The 25,140-nt window shown below is 45.1% G+C and overlaps 1 protein-coding gene across 1 annotated transcript in view; it reads left to right on the forward strand.

The window, feature by feature from the left end:
• Positions 1-25,140, forward strand: part of CORIN (corin, serine peptidase) — a 132,661-nt gene that overhangs the window by 101,521 nt on the left and 6,000 nt on the right. Inside the window, exons 13-19 of the mRNA XM_054383028.1 lie at positions 1,586-1,693; positions 8,480-8,593; positions 11,411-11,521; positions 12,962-13,091; positions 19,768-19,890; positions 21,792-21,841; positions 23,884-24,058. Coding sequence (XP_054239003.1) covers positions 1,586-1,693; positions 8,480-8,593; positions 11,411-11,521; positions 12,962-13,091; positions 19,768-19,890; positions 21,792-21,841; positions 23,884-24,058 — 811 coding nt within the window. The remainder of the gene's footprint in view (positions 1-1,585; positions 1,694-8,479; positions 8,594-11,410; positions 11,522-12,961; positions 13,092-19,767; positions 19,891-21,791; positions 21,842-23,883; positions 24,059-25,140) is intronic.

Below are 25,140 nucleotides of genomic sequence, written 5' to 3' on the forward strand. Positions count from 1 at the left end.
AAGGAATTATCCACTATTACACAGCACTGGGTAAGAAAGACCTCATTGCTGCCTACAACTACCTCAAAGGAGGCTGTGGAGAGGCTGGTGCTGGTCTCTTCTCACAGGTAATTAGTGACAGAACAAGAGGGATTGGCCTCAAGCTGCAATTGGGTAGGTTTAGACTGGATATTAGGAAAATTTTTTCCCACCAAGAGTGGTCAGGGATTGGAATGTGCTGCCCAGGGAGGTGGTGGAGTCCCCAAGCCTTGGATGTGTTTCAAGGTGGTTTGGATGTGGTGCTTGGGGATATGGTTTCAGGGTGAACCTTGTAGAGTAGGGTTCTGGGTTGGACTTGGTGTTCCTGAGGGTCTTTTCCAACCTGAATGTTTCTGTGATGCTGTGAAAGGAAAACCAAAATTTTAACAGTGTGAGTTAAAAGCAAAATGAGGTGATTTAATTTTCTCTGCACTGAACAGGCTGTCCAGAGAATTTATGAAGTCTCCTTCTCTGGAGACTTTCCAAACCTGCCTGGATGTGTTCCTGTGTGGCCTGCCCTAGGTGCTCCTGCTTTGCAGGTGGATTGGACTTGATGATCTCTGGAGGTCCCTTCCAACCCTTACATTTTGTGATTCTATGATTAATGCTTCAAAAAACACAACAGTAAGAAAAGTCGTTAGGAAATACATGTCCACAGCCTAAACATTTTATGCCAGTTACTTGGCAAAGCTTTGGAATTTGACAGCATGTGAGAGAGCGAGCTGTGGAAAATGTTGCTCCATCCCATTCACTGTGCAGTTAGAGGGTCTTGCCTCTTCATGTGGTTCCACTTTGGCATCACACAAGCTTTCTATTCCTGTCCTTTACCCTTCTGAAACAATCACAGGGCTAACCAAGCACCCACCCATGTGATCACACAGTCTCACAGTATATCAGAGGTTGGAAGGGACCTCAAGAGATCATCAGGTCCAACCCACCTGCCAGAGCAGCATCACTTAGGGGAGTCTGCACAGGAATGCCTCCAGGTGGCTTTGGAAAGTCTCCAGAGAAGGAGAATCCACAACCCCCCTGGGCAGCCTGTTCCAGGACTCTGTAAAAAGTTTCTCCTCATGTTGAGCTGAAATCTTCTCTGTTCTAGTTTGAACCCATCATTCCTTATCACTGTGAACCACCCAAAAGAGCCTGGTCCCCTCCACTGGACACCCACCCCTCAGCTATTGATAGACATTGATCAGATCCCCTTTCAGTCTTCTCTCCTGCAGACTAAACAGCCCCAGGGCTCTCAGTCTCTCTTCACAGGGGAGATGCTCAAGTCCCCTAAGCATCCTCCTGGCTCTCTGTTGGATTCTCTCCAGCAGGTCTCTGTCTCTCTTGACCTGGGGAGCCCCAAACTGGACACAGGATTGCAGCTGTGGTCTCAGCAGGGCAGAGTAGAGAGGTAGAAGAACCTCCCTAGTCCTGCTGGACACACCTTGCTTGATGCATCCCAGGATGCCCTTGGCTCTCTTGGCCACAAGAGCACGTTGCTGTTCCATGCAGAACTTGCTTGATGTTTAAGCTTGCAGCTCATGGAATCTTGTTTCTCCCTCTTCCTTGTCATTGACAGAATGCTCACCCAGTCACTTCAAATGCCGCTCTGGGAGATGTGTCCTGGCATCCAGAAGATGTGATGGGCAAGCTGACTGTGAGGATGACAGTGATGAGGACAGCTGTGGTAAATCAATTAATACAGCCAATCAGTTAGATCTTTTGAATGGACAGTAGCTGAAGCATTAGAAAACATAGTTTTGTTTTTCCTTCTGTTTGCCCCCTTCTCCTGCGAGAAAAATGTTTGAAAGTGGTGTTCTCTAAGGGCAGTAGCAGTAAAAATCCCTCAGCAAGCATCCTTCTTGAGTGGTGTCAACACAATATTTGATCATTTAGATTCTGATAACCATATTCCGGGATGTTTGAGTATTGATTTATTTAGGAATCAAGATCTAAAAGAAAAAAAATTGTTGCAGATTTAATTCTTGTGATATTTCTCTAGTAACCAAGATTAAAAAATGCTGCAGGTTTGATTGATTATTTTGATACTTCTTTAGTAATCAAGAGAAAAAAATGCTGCAGATTTACTTCTTTTGATACTTCTTTAGTAATCAAGATAAAAAATGCTGTAGATTTAATTCTTTTGATACTTCTTTAGTAATCAAGATAAAAAATGCTGCAGATTTAATTCTTTTGATACTTCTTTAGTAATCAAGATAAAAAATGCTGCAGATTTAATTCTTGTGATATTTTAGTAATCAAGATTATAAAAATGATGCAGATTTGATTATTTTGATACTTCTTTAGTAATCAAGATAAAAAATGCTACAGATTTGATTCTTTTGGTACTTCTGTAATAATCAAGATTAAAAAATGCTGCAAATTTCTTTTGCTATTTATTGAGTAACCAAGATTTTAAAATGTTACAGATTTAATTCTTTTAATATTTATGTAGTAATCAAGATTTAAAATGTTGCAGATTTAATTCTTTTAATATTTCTCTGGCACTCAAGATAAAAAAAATGTTGCAGATTTAATTCTTTTGGTATTTCTTTAGTAACCAAGATTTAAACAACACTGCAGATTCAATTATTTTGACATTTCTTTAGTAATCAAGGGGGGGAAAATGCTGCAGATTTAATTCTTTTGCTATTGCTGGAGGTTCTATAGAGCTAAAATACATGTTTCTGGCAGTTTAAACCTTGAATTTATAAATATAATTTCAAGTATTTACAGGGTGATGCTCTCATGGTGATGAACGGACAAGAGATTTGGGGGGCTAAAGTAGATTCTGCATTACAAGGGTCAAGAATCACATGGGTTTTTTTCAGACTGGTCAACTTCAGCTGTAGATACAAGGGCAATGTGGTAACCCCAAGTTTTATTCTGGTGTCCCCATCATAAGAAGGACACAGAGCTCTTGAAGTGAGTCCAGGTGAGGGCCACACTTCTGCTCTAAGGATAGGCTGAGGAAGCTAAGGTTGTTCAGCCTAGAGAAGAGAAGACTCCAGTGGAACCTTAGGGCTGCCTACCAATACCTGAAGGGATCCTACAGGACAGGAAGGCTGCAGAGGGACTTTTCATCAGGGTGTCTAGAGGCAGGACAAGGAGGAATGAATGGTTTGAAGCTGAGGAAGAGTAGGTTTAGACTGGATCTTAGGAAGAAGTTCAATACAAGGCTGGTGAGACTCTGGAATAGGCTGCCCAAGGAGGTTGTGGCTGCCTCCTCCCTGGGGGTGTTGTTGAAGGGCAGGTTGGATGAGGCCTTGAGCAGCCAAATCCAGTTGAGAGGTGTCCCTGCCCGTGGTTGGGAGGTTGGGGTAGATGATCTCTGAGGTCCCTTCCAACCTAAGCCATTCTATGATTCTCCAATACATTTTTGAGTTTACTTATGGTAGAGGTGCTCTTGAGTTTTACCTTACAGGGATATATTGAATTTGGTAATAACCAATAAATCCCTTGGTCACTCTTTATCCTTGTACTGACAGGAGAGTTTTGAGAAGGAAAAGGGAGTTTGTGTCTTTGTGTGATTAAGGTGTAGCCTTCATGGAGTCTGGCATCCCTAGGGGCAACAACAGTAATTATAAGTCACTAGAGATCTAGAGAAGAGGGCTGAATAGGAATAAACAAGGGGAAAACATTCCAGCAGGGTAGGACTAAAGTTCACAAACTTGAACATAAGAAGTTCCACCTAAAAGTGAGGAGGAACTTTAAGGGTGATGGAGCGCTGGAACAGGCTGCCTAGAGAGCTGGTGGAGTCTCCATTTCAAAAACCACCTGGACATGTTCCTTCTCTAAGTGAACCTACCTTGGCAGGGGGTTGGACTCAATGATCTCTAGAGGTTCCTTCTAACCCCTACCATTCTGTGATTCTGTGCACAGTCTGTTTTGTTTTTAACAGAGAGCAGGTTAAGATGGAAGCACAGTACCTGAAGGGGCTACAAGATGGAGAGAAACTGTTTACAAAGCCCTGCAGTGATAGGATGAGAGGCAGTGACTTCAAACTAGAGAAGAGCAGATTTAGATTGGATGTTAGGAACAGGTTCTTTACCATGAGAGTGGTGGAACACTGGAACAGGTTGCCCAGGGAAGTAGTTGAGGCCCTGGAGATATTCAAGGTGAGGCTCAACAGGGTTCTGGGCAACCTGATCTAGTTGAGGACATCCCTGCTGACTGCAGGGGGGGTTGGAGTAGATAACCTTTGGAGGTCCCTTCCAACCCCAGACCATTCTATGATTCCATGGTTTAGGTAAGCAGCAAAACTGCTGCAATGAGTTTTTCTACACAAAAATAAAATAAAATTCAACCCTTGAAAGATGAAGCTAGGCTAAAATTCCACCTTGAATCCTTGTGTGGAGTAACCCAAGGGGTTGTTTATCACTAAGGCATGATGCACTCTCAGTCTGTGGGCATTTTCAAATCACACAAGTATTCTCTCTCCTCTTTCTGCCCCATTCCCCATCCTCTGCAAAAAGGAAAATAAAAAAATAAACCCCAAAGGTGTGCTCACTGAAACAGAATTTAATACTAGCTCATGATCCTGTTTGGATTGGAAAGGAAAGGCAGAGCTGATGATCAACAGTGACTCGTTCAGAATTTGTCATCTCTTCACCTTTGAATCAATTGTCTCAGTTGTCCTCCCTGCCAAATATTCTTTGTGGCTACCTGTTCCTAACTCTTCAGGACACTGATTGCTGGACATCTTCTAGGGTAACATTATTCTCCTAGACATTAACATATGAAATATTGCTCTAATAGATAACATTAATTCCTTGAGTGGATCTCTCTCTGTCTCTATAGTCTAGACAGACTGCCACTAGCAATCAGCAGAATCCTTATCAGTTTCTATTAATATAGAAGACTATACCACTGTCAGAGTGACATTACATTGAGCAGGGATAATGCTGTCACTGAAGAACAGCAAGTCCTTGCAGAGCTCCAGAAGTAACTGTCTCTGCTGACTCATTCATATCCCATGTGTACAGGACAACATCAGAAGCTGATGATCTTTCCATGTGTAAAGGGCTAGCTCACACTTGATTAGATCTGTCCTTTGAAATGGGTTTTATACCATAAAATAGCAGTCAGTGTTTGAATGAAACCCCTTGCATTTGAAGTGCAACCGCTGACAGGCATGGAACAACTCCACAGAGCAGGGAGAAGGAGACTGGGAAAGACTAGTTACAGAATCAGAATCACAGAACCAACCAGGTTGGAAGAGATCTCCAAGCTCATCCAGTCCAACTGATCACCCAACCCTATCTAATCAACCAGACCATGGCACTAAGTGCCTCAGCCAGGCTCTTCTTAAACACCTCCAGGGACATTGACCCCACCACCTCCCTGGGCAGCACATTCCCATGGCCAATCTCTCTTTCTGGGAAGAACTTCTTTCTAAGATCAAGCCTAAACTTCCCCCTGGCACAGCTTAAGACTGTGTCCTCTTGTTCTGGTGCTGCTTGCCTGGGAGAAGAGACCAACCCCCACCTGGCTGCAACCTCCCCTCAGGTAGTTGTAGAGAACAATGAGGTCTCCCCTGAGCCTCCTCTTCTCCAGGCTAAACACCCCCAGCCTCTCCTCACAGGGCTGAGCTCCAGACCCCTCCCCACTCTGTTGCCCTTCTCTGGACACATTCCAGCATCTCAACATCTCTCTTGAATTGAGGGGCTTTGGGATACTCAAGCTATTCTGGCCAGCAATATGAGGTAGAACAATCCACAGAACCTAAGGTATACTCTGCCCATGCAGAGCAGAGCTGATTCATCACCCACAGTCTCCTCCTGTTAGCAATCCCTGCCACATGCTCACATGATCTTTGTAAGAGAGAATCTCACCCATGCAATTGCAGTGAAATCCTAAGACTGTTTAGACTAGGATCTGGGGAGCAAATCTGACCCAGATTTCTGAATGTGAGACTTCTGGGTTTGAGGAAGGAAATTGCTGAAAATTGTCATTATGGGATGGATCAAAGGATGTCAGGGGTTGGAAGGGACCCAAAGAGATCATCAAGTCCAACCCCCCTGCCAGAGCAGGACCATAGAATCTAGCTCAGGTCACACAGGAACACATCCAGATTGGGCTTGAAAGTCTCCAAGAGGAGGAGACTCCACAACCTCTCTGGGCAGCCTGTTCCAGGGCTCTGGGACCCTCCCAGTGAAGAAGTTCCTCCTCATGTTGAGGTGGAACCTCCTTTGCTGCAGTTTCCATCCATTGCTCCTTGTCCTATCCTAGGGTGCAAGTGAGCAGAGCCTGTCCCCTCCCTCCTGACCCCCAGCCCTAAGATATTTACAAACATTTATTAGACTCCCTCTAAACCTACTCTTTTTCAGACTAACCAGCCCCAGATCCCTCAGCCTCTCCTCACCAGGCAGTTCTCCAGTCCCCTAATCATCCTTGTAGCCCTGTGCTGGACCTTCTCCAGCAGATCCCTTCCCTCCTAAACTAGGGAGCACAAAACTGAATGCAGGACTCAAGATGAGGTCTCACCAGGGCAGAGTAGAGGGGGAGGAGAACCTCCCTGGATCTTCTGGACACACTCCTCTTAATGCACACCAGGATCCCATTGACCTTCTTGGCCACAAGGGCACATTGCTGTCCTGTGCAGAACTTGTTGTCCACCAGGACGCCCAGGTCCCTGTCCATGATAGATACCAAGAGAGTTTGTGGTATTAAATATGGTTGATTGTGATTGGTCATATTCATGGCTGCTGAACAATGCCTCTGTCACAGAAATATTTAGAGGAGAACTGTAAATGCTCCAAATGTTAGATGGCTTCTCCCAACAAAGCAGTGTGTTTGAATGCTGGAGTCAGTGCCCAGTGAATTTTTCCTGGGTAATTGTCTCTACATTTGTCTATGTTGTGCTCAGACATCAGCTTTGAAGAGTCATGGTGCACCTCACAGTGTTCCACCCTCCCTGGAGGTGTTCAAAAAAAGCTTGGGTATGGCACTTGGAGCCACGGTTTAGTCATCAGCAGGTGTTAGGTACTAGGTAATAGGTTGGACTTGATGATCTCTGAGGTCTTTTCCAACCTGGGTGATTCTGTGCTAATGTCCTGTGAAGGGGAAAAGCAAACATGTATTTAATTAATTGCAAACACTCTGCTAAAAAACTTGCAGGGTTCATAAACCATACATTTTGAATTTTATTTTCATATCAAGTTCCTAACATAACTGACATCTGTTTTTCCTTGTTAGAGTAAAGGTTTTGTTTAGTTCCAATTAATTTTGCATTAGAAGTCATCACAAATATTAGCAAGAAGTAGATCTGCAACGAGGTGATACCCAAGAGGCTTCCTTGATCATGGGGAGTTACTGTCAGCAGTTCAAGGCTGTTTATTGTGGCCTTCCAGTATCTGAAGGGGGCCTACAGGAAAGCTGGGGAGGGACTTTTGAGGGTGTCAGGGAGTGATAGGACTGAGAGGCTGAAGGAGCTGGGATTGTTTAGCCTGGAGAAGAGGAGGCTCAGGGGAGACCTCATTGCTGTCTACAACTACCTGAAGGGAGGTTGTAGCCAGGAGGGGTTTGGTCTCTTCTCCCAGGCAACCAGCACCAGAACAAGAGGACACAGTCTCAAGCTGCGCCAGGGGAGGTTTAGGCTGGAGGTGAGGAGAAAGTTCTCCACGGAGACAGTTGTTAGCTGTTGGAATGTGCTGCCCAGGGAGGTGGTGGAGTCACCATCCCTGGAGGTGTTCAAGAGGGGATTGGACGTGGCACTTGGTGCCATGGTTTAGATAGGCATGAGGTGTAGGGTGACAGGTTGGACTTTGATGATCCTGGAGGTCTTTTCCAACCTTATTGATTCTGTGATTCTGTGACTGGGGGGAATGGAGCAAAACTAGAAGTGGGGAGATTCAGATTGGATGTTAGGAAGAAGTTCTTCCCCATGAGGGTGGTGAGACACTGGAACAGGTTGCCCAGGGAGGTGGTGGAAGCCTCATCCCTGGAGGTGTTTAAGGCCAGGCTGGATGTGGCTGTGAGCAACCTGATGTAGTGTGAGGTGTCCCTGCCCATGGCAGGGGGGTTGGAACTGGATGATCCTTGATGATCCCTTCCAGCCCTGACAGTTACATGATTACAAATCCATTTAAGTACTCCACAGCTCCTCTGGGCAGCCTATTTCAGTGCTCTGTTGCCCACAAAGGAAAGACTTTTTTTCCCCTGTTGTTCAGATGGCATTTGCTGAGTTATAGTTTGTGCAAATAGCAATTGTCCTATTGCTGGGCACCACCGAGAAGAGCCTGGCCCCAACCTCTTGGCATCCACCCTTTAGGTAATTATAAGCCCTCATAAGATCCCCAAAGATCCCCATAAGATCCATTCCATTGTTAGTGACTGTTCTGGGTACCTTGTAAAATGTATATTGCAAGTGAAAAATATTTGGGGTGTTTCAGGATTATTAAGGCAGGAAGAAGCAAACAATTCCTTTGGCATTGCATGCAGGTATTTCAAATCTCTGCTTCTCTACCTCCAGGCTGTAGAGAAAGGGGTCTCTGGGAGTGCCCTTTGAAGAAGCTGTGCATCAAACACACGATGATCTGTGATGGTTTCCCAGACTGCCCTGACATGATGGATGAAAAGAACTGCTGTAAGGGCTTGTGCAGTTTGTTAAGCCCTTAAAGGGCTGATCACATTTTTTTGTGCGTGTGTGGGGGGATCTTGGGGTGCAAACCAAACAAAAGTCCAAAGGTTTTCTACAGACAGAAAATCTCAGTCCTTCCCTCAGTTCCCTTGGCAGGTTTTCTGTGGCATCAATTTGTCTTTGCTCTCATCTTGTGTCCTCTGTTGTTCACATCCTTGCTAACTCCTTGGTCACTCTGATTCTCTTGCTCTGTCTTTTTATTTTTTTAAATCTCCTCTTTCCTTTCTCTTCCTTTTGTCTTTCTGCTTCTTGTCTTCACTTGTGGCTTCTTTACTCCTTTTCCCATAAATAAAATGATTGAAATATGCCAAAAAGAAAAGGAAATTGGAAAATATATCTAAAAAAAAATTAAAAATAAATAAAGTATAGTATCAGGATGGGTTTGGGTTTTTTTTAGCTATGTCTGACTGGTCACAATGTTCACCTCTCCCAGTTTGAAGAGACAGAAGGAACAACAGCTCCATGTTGCAGACAGGATCAAAGCCCTGCCCTTAACTTCATTCTGCTGCACTACTCTTATTTTTTTTTCCTCTTGATTTCCACTTGATTTTCCTTCTGGACTGTTCTGTAAATTTCTTATGCCTCCCCACTTTATTTGACTTCTCTTCTGCTTGGCATTTCTTAGATTCTGTCTCTCTACTTGGCTCCACAAGCTGCTTCTACAATCCAAACCATGATAAGTATCACAGATACAAAACTTGGTAGGGTACCCTGATACTAGCCATGAGCACACTGTAAGTTGGCTCAAACAGCTGGCAGTGTGCAATAGGTCCCCTCAGGAGCTGTCCTGTGTTCTCTTTCCGTTACACAGCTGAGTGGTGAGATGGGAAGAGGTGGAAGACCTGCAAAAGGCAGCTGCTTTGCAGGCTTCTATCCCACATGCAAAGCTGGGAGTGGGTGCTGTGAGTTATTAGCTTCACTTTCATCATCTGTTAGTGTTACCCTGAATTCTCTCCTTTCATGAAAACCTGGTGTGTGGGCATCTTCCCAAGACAAGGGACTAGAAAGGACACACTGGGTGACACTGAGCCTGCACAAGAAAGAAGAGATGCTTGAAAAATGTGGTGAAAAGCTGAAATTGTCATTCTCTGGCCAATCCCAGGATTTCAGCATTTTTGCTGGGACTGGAGGTTATAATTTTACAATTTGAAAAAAGTTGCTCCCAAGTCTCTGGAGTTCTGTTGGCAGAGGAGAGATGAAAGGCACATTTTGTGTGCCTTGTGGAGTACATGAATTGATTGGCAGCCTCTATATGTCACTGGACCTAACTCCTCTCTTCTCCTCCTCCTCCTCTCTTCTCCTCCTCCTCCTCTCTTCTCCTCCTCCTCTCTTCTCCTCCTCCTCCTCTTCTCTTCTCCTCCTCCTCTCCTCTCCTCCTCTTCTCCTCTCCTCCTCCTCCTCCTCTTCTCTTCTCCTCCTCTCTTCCCCTCTTCTCTTCTCCTCCTCTCTTCCCCTCTTCTCTTCTCTTCTCCTTCTCTCTTCTCCTCCTCCTCTCTTCTCCTCCATTTTTGGGAAGAGGCAGCTCACAGAATCTCTCTTAATCTGCCTTTCATTGTGCAGAGGATACCATTTGACTTCCAAATGATCTGCGTGCTCTCATCTAAGAATAGGAAGGTGATATTAAAGTGATTTGCTCAGGATCACACATCAAGATCACAGCAGAGAGAAGATTCTCTGAAGGCTTAGGTTAAGCTAGTCAATAACTATCAAACTCTGTTTCCTCTCTGCTTTTCAGGTCAAGGAATATTCAAGTGTCAGGGCTTGAATATAACAAAATAGCAGAAAATTTTCCCCAGTTAAGGACTTCCAGTTTTTGAAACCTGCTCTCTCTCTGCAGACATTATTCCAGAACCAGAAAATCAAATATGTCAGGGTAGGCAGCACTTCCTGCTCTGTGTGGTACATTTTTTTGCTGCACATAAATGCATGGTTTGTGTGGCACAGGTATAACAGAATGCAGCTTCCTCTCCCATGCATTTTTCTCCCTCTCCACGCTCCCCCAGCTCTCAAAATTCCCTAATGACAGTGTGTATAGAAGCTTGTGAGGAGGGTACTGTAATGCTACTCATCTGCCTTTTGGAGGGGATTTGTTATGGCTGGGAGAAAGCTAAAAGTCACTTGAAAAATAGAAGCTGTTGTGATTCCTGCAATAGATAGAGATTCAGGAAATCCCTGTGCATTGCTGCCAGCTGGCAACCAGCTCTCAACTGCAGCATGTTTAATCTGTACATCAGTTCCCCCATCCCTACAAAGAGCAGTTAAAAATAATTCCATGATTTTAAATAGCAAAGGAGGATCCCAAAGGGAACACAGAACTGCTGGGGATGGAAGGAAATACCCAAGCATTACAGTTCGGTGTTTCTCTCCAAGAACACAAAGGAATAAACAGATCTGAAGCGGTCTCCTAAAAAGCATGGAGCTCAGTATTTTCACTTGAACGTTTGTAAGGGGTTTCATAATGATAGACCACAAATTATACTAAATACTCACAGTTCTTGCCATTTCCAGACAGCCTCCCATCCCTTTGAGTTGTGATGCCTCTGCCTGCTGCATGGCAGCAGCCACCTTCAACTCCAGCAACATCCATCCTCAACTCTGCTGCAACTCTGTCTCACTTTCTTCCTCCATTCATCTGATCTGTTCCTACCTTCACCCTCCTCATTTTTAATTATTTTTTTGCAATCTGAATGTGAACTTCATGTTGATCATTTCTCTCTCAGAATGAAATTTTGTTTGTTTTTTTTTTTTTTTTTTCCCTTGCAGCGTTCTGTGCCGAGAGCGAACTCGAATGTGCCAACCATGAATGTGTACCACGTGAGCTCTGGTGTGATGGGCAAGCAGACTGCACTGACAGCTCAGATGAATGGGACTGTGGTGAGTTTTCACCGTGGTGCACTCTGCCTGGCAGTGATGTCTGAGTCAGGGGGGATTTGATTTAGAATGCAGCTGCAGTGGTGGAGAGATGCATCCTTTATTACCAAAGGGAGACTGGGGAGAATTGGTGTTCACACACTTCTGTGCATGGATTAAGAGAGAAGCAGTGGGCAGGGTCTTCCTTGCAAACAGCAGCTGGTTTTTCTCTCTCTGATTACACCTCCATAAAACTGGGGGGGGGGGGGGAGGTTGGCTGACACCTGTCAGGCTGTGCTGCCATCCAACGTGACCTGGACAGGCTGAGAGCTGGGTGCAGGCAAACCTCATGAAGTTTAATAAGGACAAGTGCAGGGTCCTACATCTGGGGAGAAATAACAACAGGCACCAGGACAGGTTAGGGGCTGCCCTGCTGGAAAGCAGCTCCACAGAGAAAGACCTTGGAGTGCTGCTGGACAGCAAGTTCTGCATGGAACAGCAACGTGCTCTTGTGGCCAAGAGAGCCAATGGGATCCTGGGGTGCATCAAGCAAGGTGTGTCCAGCAGGGCTAGGGAAGTTCTTCTACCTCTCTACTCTGCCCTGCTGAGACCACAGCTGCAATCCTGTGTCCAGTTTGGGGCTCCCCAGTTCAAGAGAGACAGAGACCTGCTGGAGAGAATCCAACAGAGAGCCAGGAGGATGCTTAGGGGACTTGAGCATCTCCCCTGTGAAGAGAGACTGAGAGCCCTGGGGCTGTTTAGTCTGGAGAAGAGAAGGCTGAGAGGGGATCTGATCAATGTCTGTCAATGTGTGAGGGGTGGGTGTCAAGGGGAGGGGGCCAGGCTCTTTTTGGTGGTTCACAGTGATAAGACAAGGAACAATGGGTTCAAACTAGAACATGGAAGATTTCAGCTCAACATGAGGAGAAACTTCTTTCCAGTGAGGGTGACAGAGCCCTGGAACAGGCTGCCCAGGGGGGCTGTGGAGTTTCCTTCTACTGAAGGCTTTCCAAACCCACCTGGATGCATTCCTGTGCAGACTCCCCTAAGTGATGCTGCTCTGGCAGGGGGTTGGACCTGATGATCTCTTGAGGTCCCTTCCAACCTCTGATATCCTGTGAGACTGTGACATTGTTATGACAGGGCCAGTGAATATTTTTCTCTTTATATCAAGAAGCATTCATCCCACTTTAGGCTTTCAGTTGGAACATCTGAGAGGTAAAGCATAATGGTATTAAGACTCTCAGAAACCCACCTGAACCTGTGCTGGTGAGTCAAGAGTATTCTGAGGACCCCTTTCTAGTTGTGTCTTGTGCTGCTCAACGTCAGTAATGTTCTGATGGGCATGATTGGTTTTAAGTTACACAGCTATTGAGCAGATAAAATCAGCAAAGGTTGGGTGTTTTCAGGATGCCATTTATGACAGCATGGGAAATAATCCTGAATTCTTCTTTTTCTTTACAGTTACCCTGTCTAAAAACATGAATTCCTTGATGTTCCTGACCATTCACAGGTCAGCTGCTGCTAACCATGTTTGTGCTGATGAGTGGCAAGAAGATTTAAGCCAACTGGCCTGCAGTCAGATGGGTTTAGGGTAAGGTCAGTAGTTGGTAGCATTGATGTATTTCTTAGGACAATTGGAGTGTTGGAGTTTAATGTGAATGATCCTTCCCAGTAGGGAAAAGGTTCGCAGAGATGAAGAGGTAATGAAATGTTGTCAACTGTGACTGGCTCACTAAAATCTAGGCAGTTTCATCACTTTATAATCATGACTTGATTGTTAGTAAAAGGGAGTGATGAGAAGAGAGTGCTGTGTTGGCAAGCCTCAATATTTGAACTTGTAGCTATTGCTGAGGCTCAGATATTTTGGCAATGTGATACTCTCTGTCTTCCTAAGGAATTAAAGCAGTCTTAGGAAACATGGGAAAATTTCTGTGTTCATTGGAATTCCTCAATATGTGTAGCTAGGCAAGCAGATATATTTAACTTCAGTCTCTCTGAACAATGGACTGTTTAAGGCAGAGCTTTCTGCGAGGAACTCAGAAAGATAGAGTCTCTATGCATCTTCCTGCAGACATTCTGAAGTAATAGCTGCTTTATGGAGTGCTTTATGCAATCCCATGCACCAATACAGGCTGGGCAGGGACTGGCTGGAGAGCAGCCCTGGAGAAAAGGCCTTGGGGGTGTACTGGTGGAGGAGAAGCTCAACAGGAGTCACCAATGTGCACTTGCAGCCCAGAGAGCCAACCAGAGCCTGGGCTGCATCAGAAGTGTGGCCAGCAGGGCAAGGGAGGTGATTCTCCCCCTCTGCTCAGCTCTGCTGAGACCCCACCTGGAGTACTGCATCCAGTTCTGGAGCCCTTGTTACAAGAGGGATCTGCAGCTGCTGGAATGTGTCCAGAGAAGGGCCACCAGGATGAGCAGAGGGCTGGAGCACCTCTCCTATGAGGACAGGCTGAGAGAGTTGGGGCTGTTCAGTCTGGAGAAGAGAAGGGTCCCAGGAGACCTTCTTGTGGCCTTCCAGTATCTGAAGGGGGCTACAAGAAAGCTGGGGAGGGACTTCTGAGGGTGTCAGGGAGTGATAGGACTGGGGGGATGGAGCAAAACTAGAAATGGGGAGATTCAAATTGGATGTTAGGAAGAAGTTCTTCCCCATGAGGGTGGTGAGACACTGGCACAGGTTGCCCAGGGAGGTGGTGGAAGCCTCATCCCTGGAGGTTTTTGCAGCCGGGCTGGATGTGGCTGTGAGCAACCTGCTGTGGTGTGAGGTGTCCCTGCCCATGGCAGGGGGGTTGGAACTGGATGATCCTTGAGGTCCCTTCCAACCCTAACAATTATTCTATGATAATACATGATGCAAAATACAACTGCTGGGTAACCCCCAAAATCATCTGCTCTGATAGCCAAAGCTGTCTTCTACTAGGAAAAGACAAGGCTGGTGGTACAGAAGGATACTTTTTGTCAGTGTCTGATCCCCAGACTGGATCGAGGAGTGCCTCTTCTGTCTGCCTAAAGTACTACACTTAGTCTGCTGGCCATCACAGCCTGCATAGATTACTTCTTTGACTTGATAGAACAAGAAAGTCAGAGCGTGAGGTTGGTAACCTCAGGTGTATTTCACCAAGCTGTTTCCAGTCACCATTGTGGGTCCAGGAATCTTGCACAAAGCTCCAAGAAACAAACAAACAAAAAAAAAAAAAAAAAGATAAAAAATTCTTTTCAAACCAAAAATATGTCTTTGAAAGGAATGCTTTTCTTCAGTCATTCCCAATGGGAACTATTCCTCCTTCAGAAAATTAAGGGTGGGAATATGGGAATTTAGGAATTCTACCCACATTCTAGCACACTGCAGAGCTAACCCTTCCTCCTCCAAACCCCTTCCAGTTTTGTGGCTACCCAGATTTCTTTAATCCTGACTTATGATGAGTTTGGATTTAATAGTTCTTGTGCTTCTTCTTAAAAAGAAAAAAAAAAACCAATAAATAAAAATAGAAATAATGCATATGAGAGATCAAAGTTGAGATTTCTTAATAAGTTAGGCCAGAAATGACAATGGATGGTAGCAGATGGTGTTTTTATTTGCTGTATGCCTCTTCAAACTGCTTTTTTCATAACTGTGCCTGGTCATTTCCTAAATGACACCTCCCAATTATTATATAATGTGGTATGTGGTGGAATGTAAAACACAAAGGAAATGTCTTGGCAGATATTTTTCATTCTTCAGCCTAAATTCATATGGAATAACTAAATAAATCAATGATGATTGAAGGGAATTAAATGGCAGTGTTTGAAGCTAGGTCAGTATAGCTGCTTAGTGGTACCAACCTCTTGTTTGGGGGGGTAAAAAGCAGTGTCTGAAGTAACATTAAAAGGAATTCTGTTCTGCCCTGTTGCACAAAAGCTGAGCTATTTTTCACAGATTCATAGTCTGGTTGGGGATGGAAGGGACATTAAAGATCATCCAGTTCCAATTTCCCTGTCATGGGCAGGGGTGCCTTACACTATAGCCCAGGTTGCTCAAATTCCCATCTAGCCTGGCCTTGAATAGTTTCAGGGATGTGGAGTCTGGAAGTGATGGGCAACCTGTTCCAGTGTCTCATCACCCTCACAGTAATTTCTTCCTAATATGTGATCTAAATCTACCTTCTTTCAGTTTGAAAGCATTATCTCTTGTGCTGTCACCACACTTCCTGATGAAGAGTCCCTTCCCATCTTTTCTGGTAGCTCCCTTTAAGTACTGGAAAGCTGCTATAAGGTCTCCCTGAAGCCTTCTCTTCTCCAGGTTGAACAATCCCAACTCTCTCATCCTGCCCCCAGGGAAGGTGCTGCAGTGCCTTGATCATCTTCCTGGTCCTCCTCTGGACCCACCTGAGCAGGTCCATGACTTTCCTGTGCTGAGGACTGGATGCAGTGCTCCAGGTGGGGGGTCTTTGCAGAGCAGAAGGTCAGAATCACCTCCCCTCAACCTGCTGATCACACTTCTGTTGACAGAGACCAGGATGCAGTTGGCTTTCCAGGCTGTGAGTCCACACACTGCTGGATGATATTCAGTTTTCCTTCCAGCCACACCTCTGAATCCTTCGTGGCAGGGCTGCTCTCAGACCACTCAGTGCCCAGCCTCATTTGTGCATGAGATTGCCCCAGCAGAGGTGCAGGAACTGGTAACTGGTCTCATTGAACTTCAGGAGGCTTGCATGAGCAGGAGGCTCCCTCTCAAGCCTGTCAAGATCCCTCTGGATGGCATCATTCCCTCCAGTATTCTGACAGCACCACATAGCTTGATGCTGTCTACAAACCCACTGAGGATCCACTCAGTCCCACTGTCTATGTTGCCAACAAAGACATCAAACAACACTGGCCCAACACCATCACCACTTGTCTCTAATCTCCACTTGGACATCAAGCAAACATTCTAACCTTTCCCTTCCCTTTTTTTTTTTTTTTTTTTACTCTAAAGGCTTCCAAATCACATTTGGTAAGTCTAACACTAAACAGATATTAAATCTCAGTCCTAAAAATTCACTCTAGAATCAGAAAAGCTTCTTCTGGAGGATGTTGTTATTACCAGCAGAACTGTGAGAACATTTCTGGAGGGAATAACAATTAATAAAGGACAATGTTGAACAAAAGTAACATTGAATTATTTCCTTTTTTTCCCCCAATCCAGTGAATTGTTTCAACAGAGGGGAAAAAAAACCCTCAAAAACCCAGAAAACCCAAGCTGAACAATTATTTTGTTTCAACTGCTTTAAAATGAAACACTTCACATTTGATTTCCAAACAATACTTCTCTCTGAAATGTGCCCTCCATAGTTTCAAAAATTAGAGCTCTTTAAGCTGAAATTTAAAGACTTTTCATTTAATTTGAAGTTAAAGTAAGTCTTGCAGCTAAGGGGAAGGCTGAATTTTATTTGAAGTTTCACTGTAAACTCTGCTCTAAACTTTGGACTGTGGTGTGCAGTGATCAGCAGGTAGCAGGCTGGAATGCTTTGAAAGCTTGGAGAGGTCTACAGACTGCCTGAATCTAAAGGCATCCTGAAGTTGCATCCATTGAGTGTCAGGTTTGAGCTCAGAAGCTCAAGCATGGCTCTTTTGGATATAAAGATTTACTGATGAGACATGAGACAGTCAAACTTTTTGCTGGTCTGTTCAGTGATAGATTCTTAGAACCCCACCAGTTTTAAAATAATATTTCAGTGCTCAAAAGTTCCATTCCAGTTAGCTCCATCAGATGTTTTAAAGTGATGTGGGTTCAGGTAGGATTTGTAAGTTTTCTGGGAAGCCTGGGGGAGGACCTGGTTCAAAGATCAGCACTCAGGAGGTGAGCATTATTGTGACAGTAGAAGAATCTTTTATTATGTTAGGAATTACTTCAGCAACTGCTTTTGCCTGGAGTCATAGCTGATGTGCTGTTCAATGCAGACCTTCTTGTGGCCTTCCAGTATCTGAAGGGGGCTACAAGAAAGCTGGGGAGGGACTTCTGAGGGTGTCAGGGAGTGATAGGACTGGGGGGGATGGAGCAAAACTAGAAATGGGTAGATTCAGATTGGATGTTAGGAAGAAATTCTTCCCCATGAGGGTGGTGAGACACTGGCACAGGTTGCCCAGGGAGGTGGTGGAAGCCTCATCCCTGGAGGTTTTTGCAGCCAGGCTGGATGTGGCTGTGAGCAACCTGCTGTGGTGTGAGGTGTCCCTGCCCATGGCAGGGGCTTGGAACTGGATAATTCTGGAGGTCTCTTCCAACCCTGTCAATTTGCAGTTCTCTCTAACAAACTGACTTAGGTGATGTAGAGATTTCAGTGACTGTACTGAAACTTCTATGTGGAGAAAAATCTGTTCTAGTAACTGCTGGCCTTTCCTAAGATTAAGCTCTTCAGCACAGGTGTACTGGTCACTGCAGGGATTTTTGTCCTATGGAATAGGACAAATCCTGTCCTGATTTCAGACTCCTGAAATCCCCATTGTAACAGACATCTGGAGAACATCTTAGTCCACCTCCCACTTACAGCAGGAGTATCACCAGCAGAAGATCAGTTCAGCCACTGCTCTGTTTAGCCAAGTCTTGAAAAGCTTGGTGGATTGACATTCCATAGGCTCAGTGCTCTGGGGCAGCTCCACCTTCCTAGTGAGAAAGTATTTCCTTTTCTTCCACAAGGAATCTCCAGTGCTGCAGCCCAAGGCCATTTCCCCTTGTTTTACTGTGCAGGGCTAAGTCAGAAAAGTTTGATTCCATCACCTTTTAAGTCCTCTTCAAGTAGTTGCAGGTTGCTACTGAATTATGCCTTAGCTGCTTCCTCACAAGAGTAAACCAGTCCAGTTCATAGAGTCAGAGAATCCTAGAATGGCTCAGGTTGGAAGGGACCTCAGAGATCATCTACTCCAACCTCCCCTCTCAACTCAACTCAGCTGCTCAAGGTCTCATCCAACCTGGCCTTGAAACCCCCAGGGAGGAAGCAGCCACAACCTCCCTGGGCAATCTATTCCAGAGTCTCACCACCCTCAAACTCAAGAACTTCTTCCTAAGATCCAGTCTGAACCTGCTCTCCCTCAGCTTCAAACCATCCCCCCTTGTCCTATTGCTAGTCACCCTCATGAAGAGTCCCTCTGCAGCCTTCCTGTAGGATCCCTTCAGGTATTGCAAGGCAGCTCTAAGGGACCCCTGGAGTCTTCTCCAGGCTGAACACCCCCAGCTCCCTCAGCCTATCCTCATAGAATCATAGAATGGTTTTGGGTTGGAAGTGACCTCCAAAGGTCAACTCGTCCAACCATCTGGTTCCCTCAACCCTCTCCTTGGGAATCAGTGCCACAGGTCCCTAGAAAATTTGAAAGCTGTCTCCAAGACCCTCTCCAGTTTCTGAATATCCTCCTAAAGTGAGGCACCTGGTTTCATTCAACACCATGGGTTCAGGCAACAAGTAGGGCTTCAATTTTGGTTCTTGTAACATTTCAATGAGTTAGTCTAAAATCAACACAAGTCTCTGAGCCAAGCTGTTCTGTTCTGTGCAAACCAAAGGGGAAAAGAAAACTGCAAGGAAGTGAAAGACCCTCCTGGAAGCTTCTTTATTTGGTTTGCCTGAAATCTTGCAAGACCTCTACCTATGGCCACACACAGGACTTCTCTGCATATTTACATAATGTAGATCAACTTTGGCAAGCCAGTAAAATAAATAATTGGCATGAGAGCTCATGCTGAACTCTGAGATGTAGACTGTAGCAGCTACAGCCTCACTGTTGGGGTCTATAAATTCAGGAAAGCTAAATATTCTCCTGAAGAAATTACACAGCTCTGTGCATTGAAAGATTTCTTCCCTTTCCTATAGGATCAGAGGCTCAAAGGATGTTAGGGGTTGGAAGGGACCTCTGAATATCATCCAGTCCAACCCCCCTGCCAGAGCAGGACCATGGAATCCAGCACAGGTCACACAGGAACACATCCAGATGGGGCTGGGAAGGCTCCAGAGAAGGAGACTCCACAACCTCTCTGGGCAGCCTGTTCCAGTGCTTTGGGACCCTCCCAGTGAAGAAGTTCCTCCTCATGTTGAGGTGGAACCTCCTGTGCTGGAGTTTCTATCCATTGCCCCTTGTCCTATCCCAGGGTGCAAGTGAGCAGAGCCTGTCCCTGATGATCTCTTGAGGTCCCTTCCAACCTCTCATATACTGTAATACTGTGATCTTTGGAATAAACAGGAGGCATTAGGGCCTCTTCACCTTCACAGCTGTGACACTGAAACCTACTGGAAGGTCTATGGATGCCTTTTCATTTGTTTCAGAGGACCATCCAGGACAGAAATTGTCATAGAGAATGAGGAAATGCAGCATCAGAATTGGCTGAGCCTGCACTCGGACTGGAAGAACAAAAATGCCTCCACTTTGCATGCACTGCTGGTGAATGGGTAAGTGCCAGGTAAATGGCATTTGCCTCACTGCTGTGGGTAGTCACTTACCAATGGAGGTGACAAACTCCTTTTGGCAAGCTCTTTTTTTAACCCAAGGTATCTATGTGTAGATCTCAGCACATCCCCATGGGAGTCTATAACAATTTCAGTGTCTCACCCAACTGTAGTCTCTTTTGAGCCCACCTTGTGAATATTCAGGGGCCCATCCTGCTACACTAACAGCATCTGAGTGACACAGAGGTGATGCCCTTGAAGCACTTGGACCAGACAGCTTCATTAAATCCCTGCTGACCAAGATAAGTCCAGTAAGTACCACAGGGCAGAACCTGCAGCAGCCTCTGCAGGCCAGGTAGTTGGATTCCTACATGTGGAGTGACCACAGCTTCTTCAGCAGAGGCTACATCCACTTCCAGTAGGTTTCCTTAGCAGCTCCTCTGCCTTCATGTGGTGACAGATTTTTAATCTGGTGATAGATTTTTAATTTCCTTGACTAGACAGGTAGTTGGTAATGAGAAGCCAGGTTCTCATGGTTGAGACATTCATGGCTGAGGCTGCAAAGCCAATCAGCTTAAGCATTCAGGGCAAAACTTGGAGAGCTACCTGGTCCCCATCTGCAACTGCATTCTGCAAGAAGCAGATTCATTGCTTCCCTGGTCTGTTCCTAATGCCTGGGAGACTTGAGAACATCCTCTTCCCTAGAAAGTCCTCCTGTTTCACCAGGAAAGATTGTCTTGGCTAAATGCAGAGGTACAACACGTGTGATGCCACAGATCTAAGGAACAGACCTGCTGCTCTTGTGCTTGGCTCCATCATTTCCTGCAGTGAGACTTTTCCTGTAATGGCAGAACACTACAAGGGTTGTCTGCAAATGCCTACTGTGGCTTTTGTGCTAGTTCCCCCCACTCATTTCAGTTCATTTTTCTTTCTTTATCTGGAAGAAGAGCCATTGCAGTCTGCTGCCTTTTTTTTTTTAATTCTTTTTCTAATTTAGCTCTGCATCTTGCCTCAGAAAGGTACATACATGGTTGGAACAAAAAAAAGGTGGTGCAAATGAAAAGGTAGGCAGCTAGCTGAGCAGCAATGCTTACTGTTTTAATAAGGATTTGTCCCTGCTTGCTCCAGAAGGGGTTGGACTAGATAACCTTCAGAGGTCCCTTCCAGATGACCTTCAGAGGTCCCTTCCAACCCAGACCATTCTATGAGTTCACTTCTTTTTTTTTTTTTTTTTTTTCCCCTATAGAATTCATAGAATACCAGGTTGGAAGGGACCTCAAGGATCATCTAGCCCAACCTTTGTCAAAGAATAATTTCTTTCCCTCTCTCATCTGAACATTTTCAACAGAAATGATAATTTTTTGTGTTCTTTTAATACTTACTTTTTGCAAACTTCCTGGGCTTTGGTTGGTTGGTTGATTGATTGGGTTTGTTGGTCGGTTGGTCGTTTTTTTCCCCCCCAAAAAAAACACCCAAACCTTTAGGGCATGAATGATCATCTGCTATCAAAGGTATGTCAAAGAAAACTCTGTCTTTCAGCTGTAAGGAAAGAGGAGAAGGGCAAATCTCTGTGCTTCCAGGTGGCATAAATTAAGACTTGACAGCCTGTACATCTCAGCTGACCTCAGAGCTGGAGCAGTGCCCAGGCAGAGAGGTAGTCTGCAAAATATGTAGCACCCACTCTTGAAATGCATTGGAAAGCTGAACTAATATTTTGAATTCTCTCCAGGCATATGCTGGAACCCATGGATGATCTGGCACAAGAAGCTGCTCCTCCTGTTTCCTTTTACAGTCAGGGGGCAATTTTCAGCAGCTGGTTCCCAACAAGCAGCACAATACCTGTGCTGATCTGCAAACTATCAGACACTGCAACCATTAATTGGGGTTTTTGTTTCCCTGTTCAGGCAGATGTGTCAAAGCAGAAGCAAAGTGGCTCTCTTTTGCACTAAAGAAGGTAAGAGGGAAATGCATATGAAACAAAGATGTTTTTCAAGATGAGTTAAATTGCTTCCACAAACGCAGATGTTTGGTTTGGATTCATTCTGAAAGTTGTTCAGACTCCTCCAACATTCAGTCTCTCACACTGGGTTTTGTTTTGTTTTTTACCTCTATTCTACTCAGTTTCACCAGCTTTTCTTGTTTTTTTTTTTTTTCCTTTGACTCCAAGGCTGTGTAATTGCAGTAGCTTAGTCCTGCTCCCACACCATGAATTTTATCAGCAGCCAGGTTCCAAAAATTAATTCAATAAAGCTTCCAGTTGGAAATACCCTTTACCAGCAGAGTGGTTAGCAGGCTCTCTGCCTGGGAGTTGCAGCTGCAAGCTATTTAGGTGGGAAGCTCAAGGGCACAGAATAACCTGAAGGAGAAAGTTACAGACCAAGTCTGTAGGGACAGCAGACTGGAGAAGTTTAAGTGCTTTGAAAATGCAGAGATTCTTCATCTTCAGTGAAGTCTAAAGGGGAGCTTTGCTGAAGAGCACTTCAGTGATGAATTAGCTTCACACAGGGAAAATCCATCACAAGCCTGACTTTGGGAAACTAATCAAAACAAAAATCAGAGGAGCCTGTCAAAGCTGTTTGCTTCTGACATATGTTGCTTTAAGTACACTTAAACCTCCTTGCCCTGTGAAGTTAAGTGAACACAGTAAGAATTACAAGTTATAAATAATCACTGCTCCAACTGATGCCTTACACTGCTGAATTCCCATGGATGTATGCAGTGGCAGAACATCTTCCCTTGGGAGGGTGACTGCAGAAACTGGTGATGTTCTTTTGTTCTCTAAGTCATAAAGAGGATTAATATTAAATCTTCCAGAACACACAGTGAAACAAAAATGAAGGGCTAACTAGTTCAGAATCAGTGACTCTCTGGCAGATGGGAATCTGGGCTAATTTCCAGTGGAAGTGGCTTATTAAGTAGAGTGGACAGGGAATGTCTTCAAAAACATTCTCCCTTAGTAATTTCCACAGGCAAAGCAGGCATGGTGCCACGTAGCTGAGTAAACAGTTTGCCATTCAGGGCACACCTGGCTTAAGAAAAGCCTTACTGCCCTTGAGCAGATTTTCCAGAAGAAATTCTTGCAGGTTCTGTGTTCTTCCAGACAACACAAAGTAGCCCAAGTACAGTGCTAGATGACAAGGACATAAACCCAGGAAACTTTCCCAAGGGCAGCTCACAGAATCATAGAATCGTTTCAGTTGGAAAAAACCTCTAAGATCAACAAGTCCAACCATTGAGAGGAAGGAAGGAAGGAAGTCAGGATCCCAAACTTAGTGCTAGATGGCAAGGACATAAACCCAGGAAACCTTCCCAAGGGCACCTCATAGAATCATTTCAGTTGGAAAAGACCTCTAAGATCTTTCTCCTTCTTTCTTCCTCTTTCTCCTTCTTTCTTCCTCTTTTTTTTCTCTTTCTCCTTATTTCTTCTTCTTTCTCCTTTCTTCCTCTTTCTCCTCCTTTCTTCCTCTTCCTTCTTTCTTCCTGTTTCTCCTTCTTTCTTCCTCTTTCTTCCATTATTATTATTATTGTAATCAACTTCACTTGAGGATAATCACAGAAATGTTTTGCTTGGGAAAGACCTTTAAGATCAATTGAGTCAAAGGAGGGAGGGAGGAAGGGAAGGAAGGAATTTGGAAAGGAAGGAATTGGGAAGGAACGAATTCAGAAGGAACAAATTTGGAAGGAAGGAATTTGTAAGGAAGGAAGGAAAAGTCAGGATCTCAAACTTAGGATCTCAAACTTAGTTAAGATTTCAGGCTGAGCTGGTCAAAATTAATCCCAGGAGAGCAAAATGGTTTGAAGCGGAAGGAAGGATGAAAGTGGCTTGGTCTGTGCAACGTTACTGTGTGGCTGTTGATTGCTGAATTTACGGCCTTGCTCAGTGACATTTCATGACTCTATTAGCATTGCTCTGTGCCCAGTCTGCTGGCAGAAGGTCTTGCATCTGCTGCCTCTGTGGCAACAATTAACTTCCCTTCTGCATCTGTTCCTCACTAGACTGTGGCCGGCGCCCAGCTGCTCGCATGAACAAGAGGATCCTTGGTGGCAGGACAAGTCGCCCAGGCCGGTGGCCGTGGCAGTGCTCCCTGCAGAGTGAGCCAAGTGGACACATTTGTGGCTGTGTTTTGATTGCCAAGAGATGGGTCTTGACAGTAGCACACTGCTTTGAAGGGTGAGAGGGCTCCTACGGTTTTACCACTCCTCTAAGCTTGGCCATATGTGCATTGCAGCCTCCTTCCTTCCATGTAGTTATGGGGTGGGTGATGACCTTTGCAGAATGGCAAAACCCAGAGGCCTGGCTTTTAGAGACTTTAAAGGGAAGTAAATGGTAATGATGTTAAGAAGAAGTAAGAAAGAGTAAGATGAAAATTGAAATAGTTTCTTTGTAGGTCATTGTGGCTGTTCAGGAGAAGAGAAGGCTCCCAGGAGACCTTCTTGTGGCCTTTCAGTAGCTGAAGGGGGCTACAAGAAAGCTGGGGAGGGACTTTTTAGAGTGTCAGGTAGGGATAGGACTAGGGGGAATGGATCCAAGCTAGAGGAGGGGAGGTTTAGATTAGACCTTAGGAAGAAGTTCCTCCCCATGAGGGTGGTGAGACACCCAGGTTGGTTGCCCAGGGAGGTGGTGGAAGCCCTGTCCCCAAATGTTTTTAAGGCCAGGCTGGATGTGGCTCTGAGCAACCTGATCTAGTGTGAGGTGTCCCTGCCCACAGCGGGGGGGTTGGAACTGGATGATCCTTGAGGGTCCCTTCCAGCCCTGACAGTTATATGATTATTTGATTATAATTACAAATCCATTTAAGTACTCCACAGCTCCTCTGGGCAGCCTGTTTCAGTGCTCTGTTGCCCTTAAAGGAAAAAACTGGATGATCCTCGAGTTCCCTTCCAACTCTGAGAGTTCTGTGATTCTGTAAAAAGCAGCCTCAGGTTTTTACATGCTTCAGTGTTCACTGCTGGGGTCTCTGCTGAGGAAAACTAAACAAAGATGCTCTGAATTTCAGCAGAACATGGCAAAGCAAAGAAGGCCAAAATGCTAATCCTACAGCTCTCATACAACTGCCATAGATGCAAAAAAAAAAAAAAAAAAAAAAAATTAGAGGCACTTCTTTTTTTTTTGGCACCAGCATAGAAATCAGAGTCTCACAGTTAGAAGGGACCTCCAGAGATCATCAGGTCCAACCCCCCTGCCAGAGCAGCATCACTTAGGGTAGTCTGCACAGGAATGCATCCAGGTGGGGTTGGAAAGTGTCCAGAGAA

Source organism: Indicator indicator, chromosome 8 (genome assembly GCF_027791375.1).
Source record: "Indicator indicator isolate 239-I01 chromosome 8, UM_Iind_1.1, whole genome shotgun sequence".
Classification (NCBI taxonomy): Eukaryota; Metazoa; Chordata; class Aves; order Piciformes; family Indicatoridae; genus Indicator; species Indicator indicator.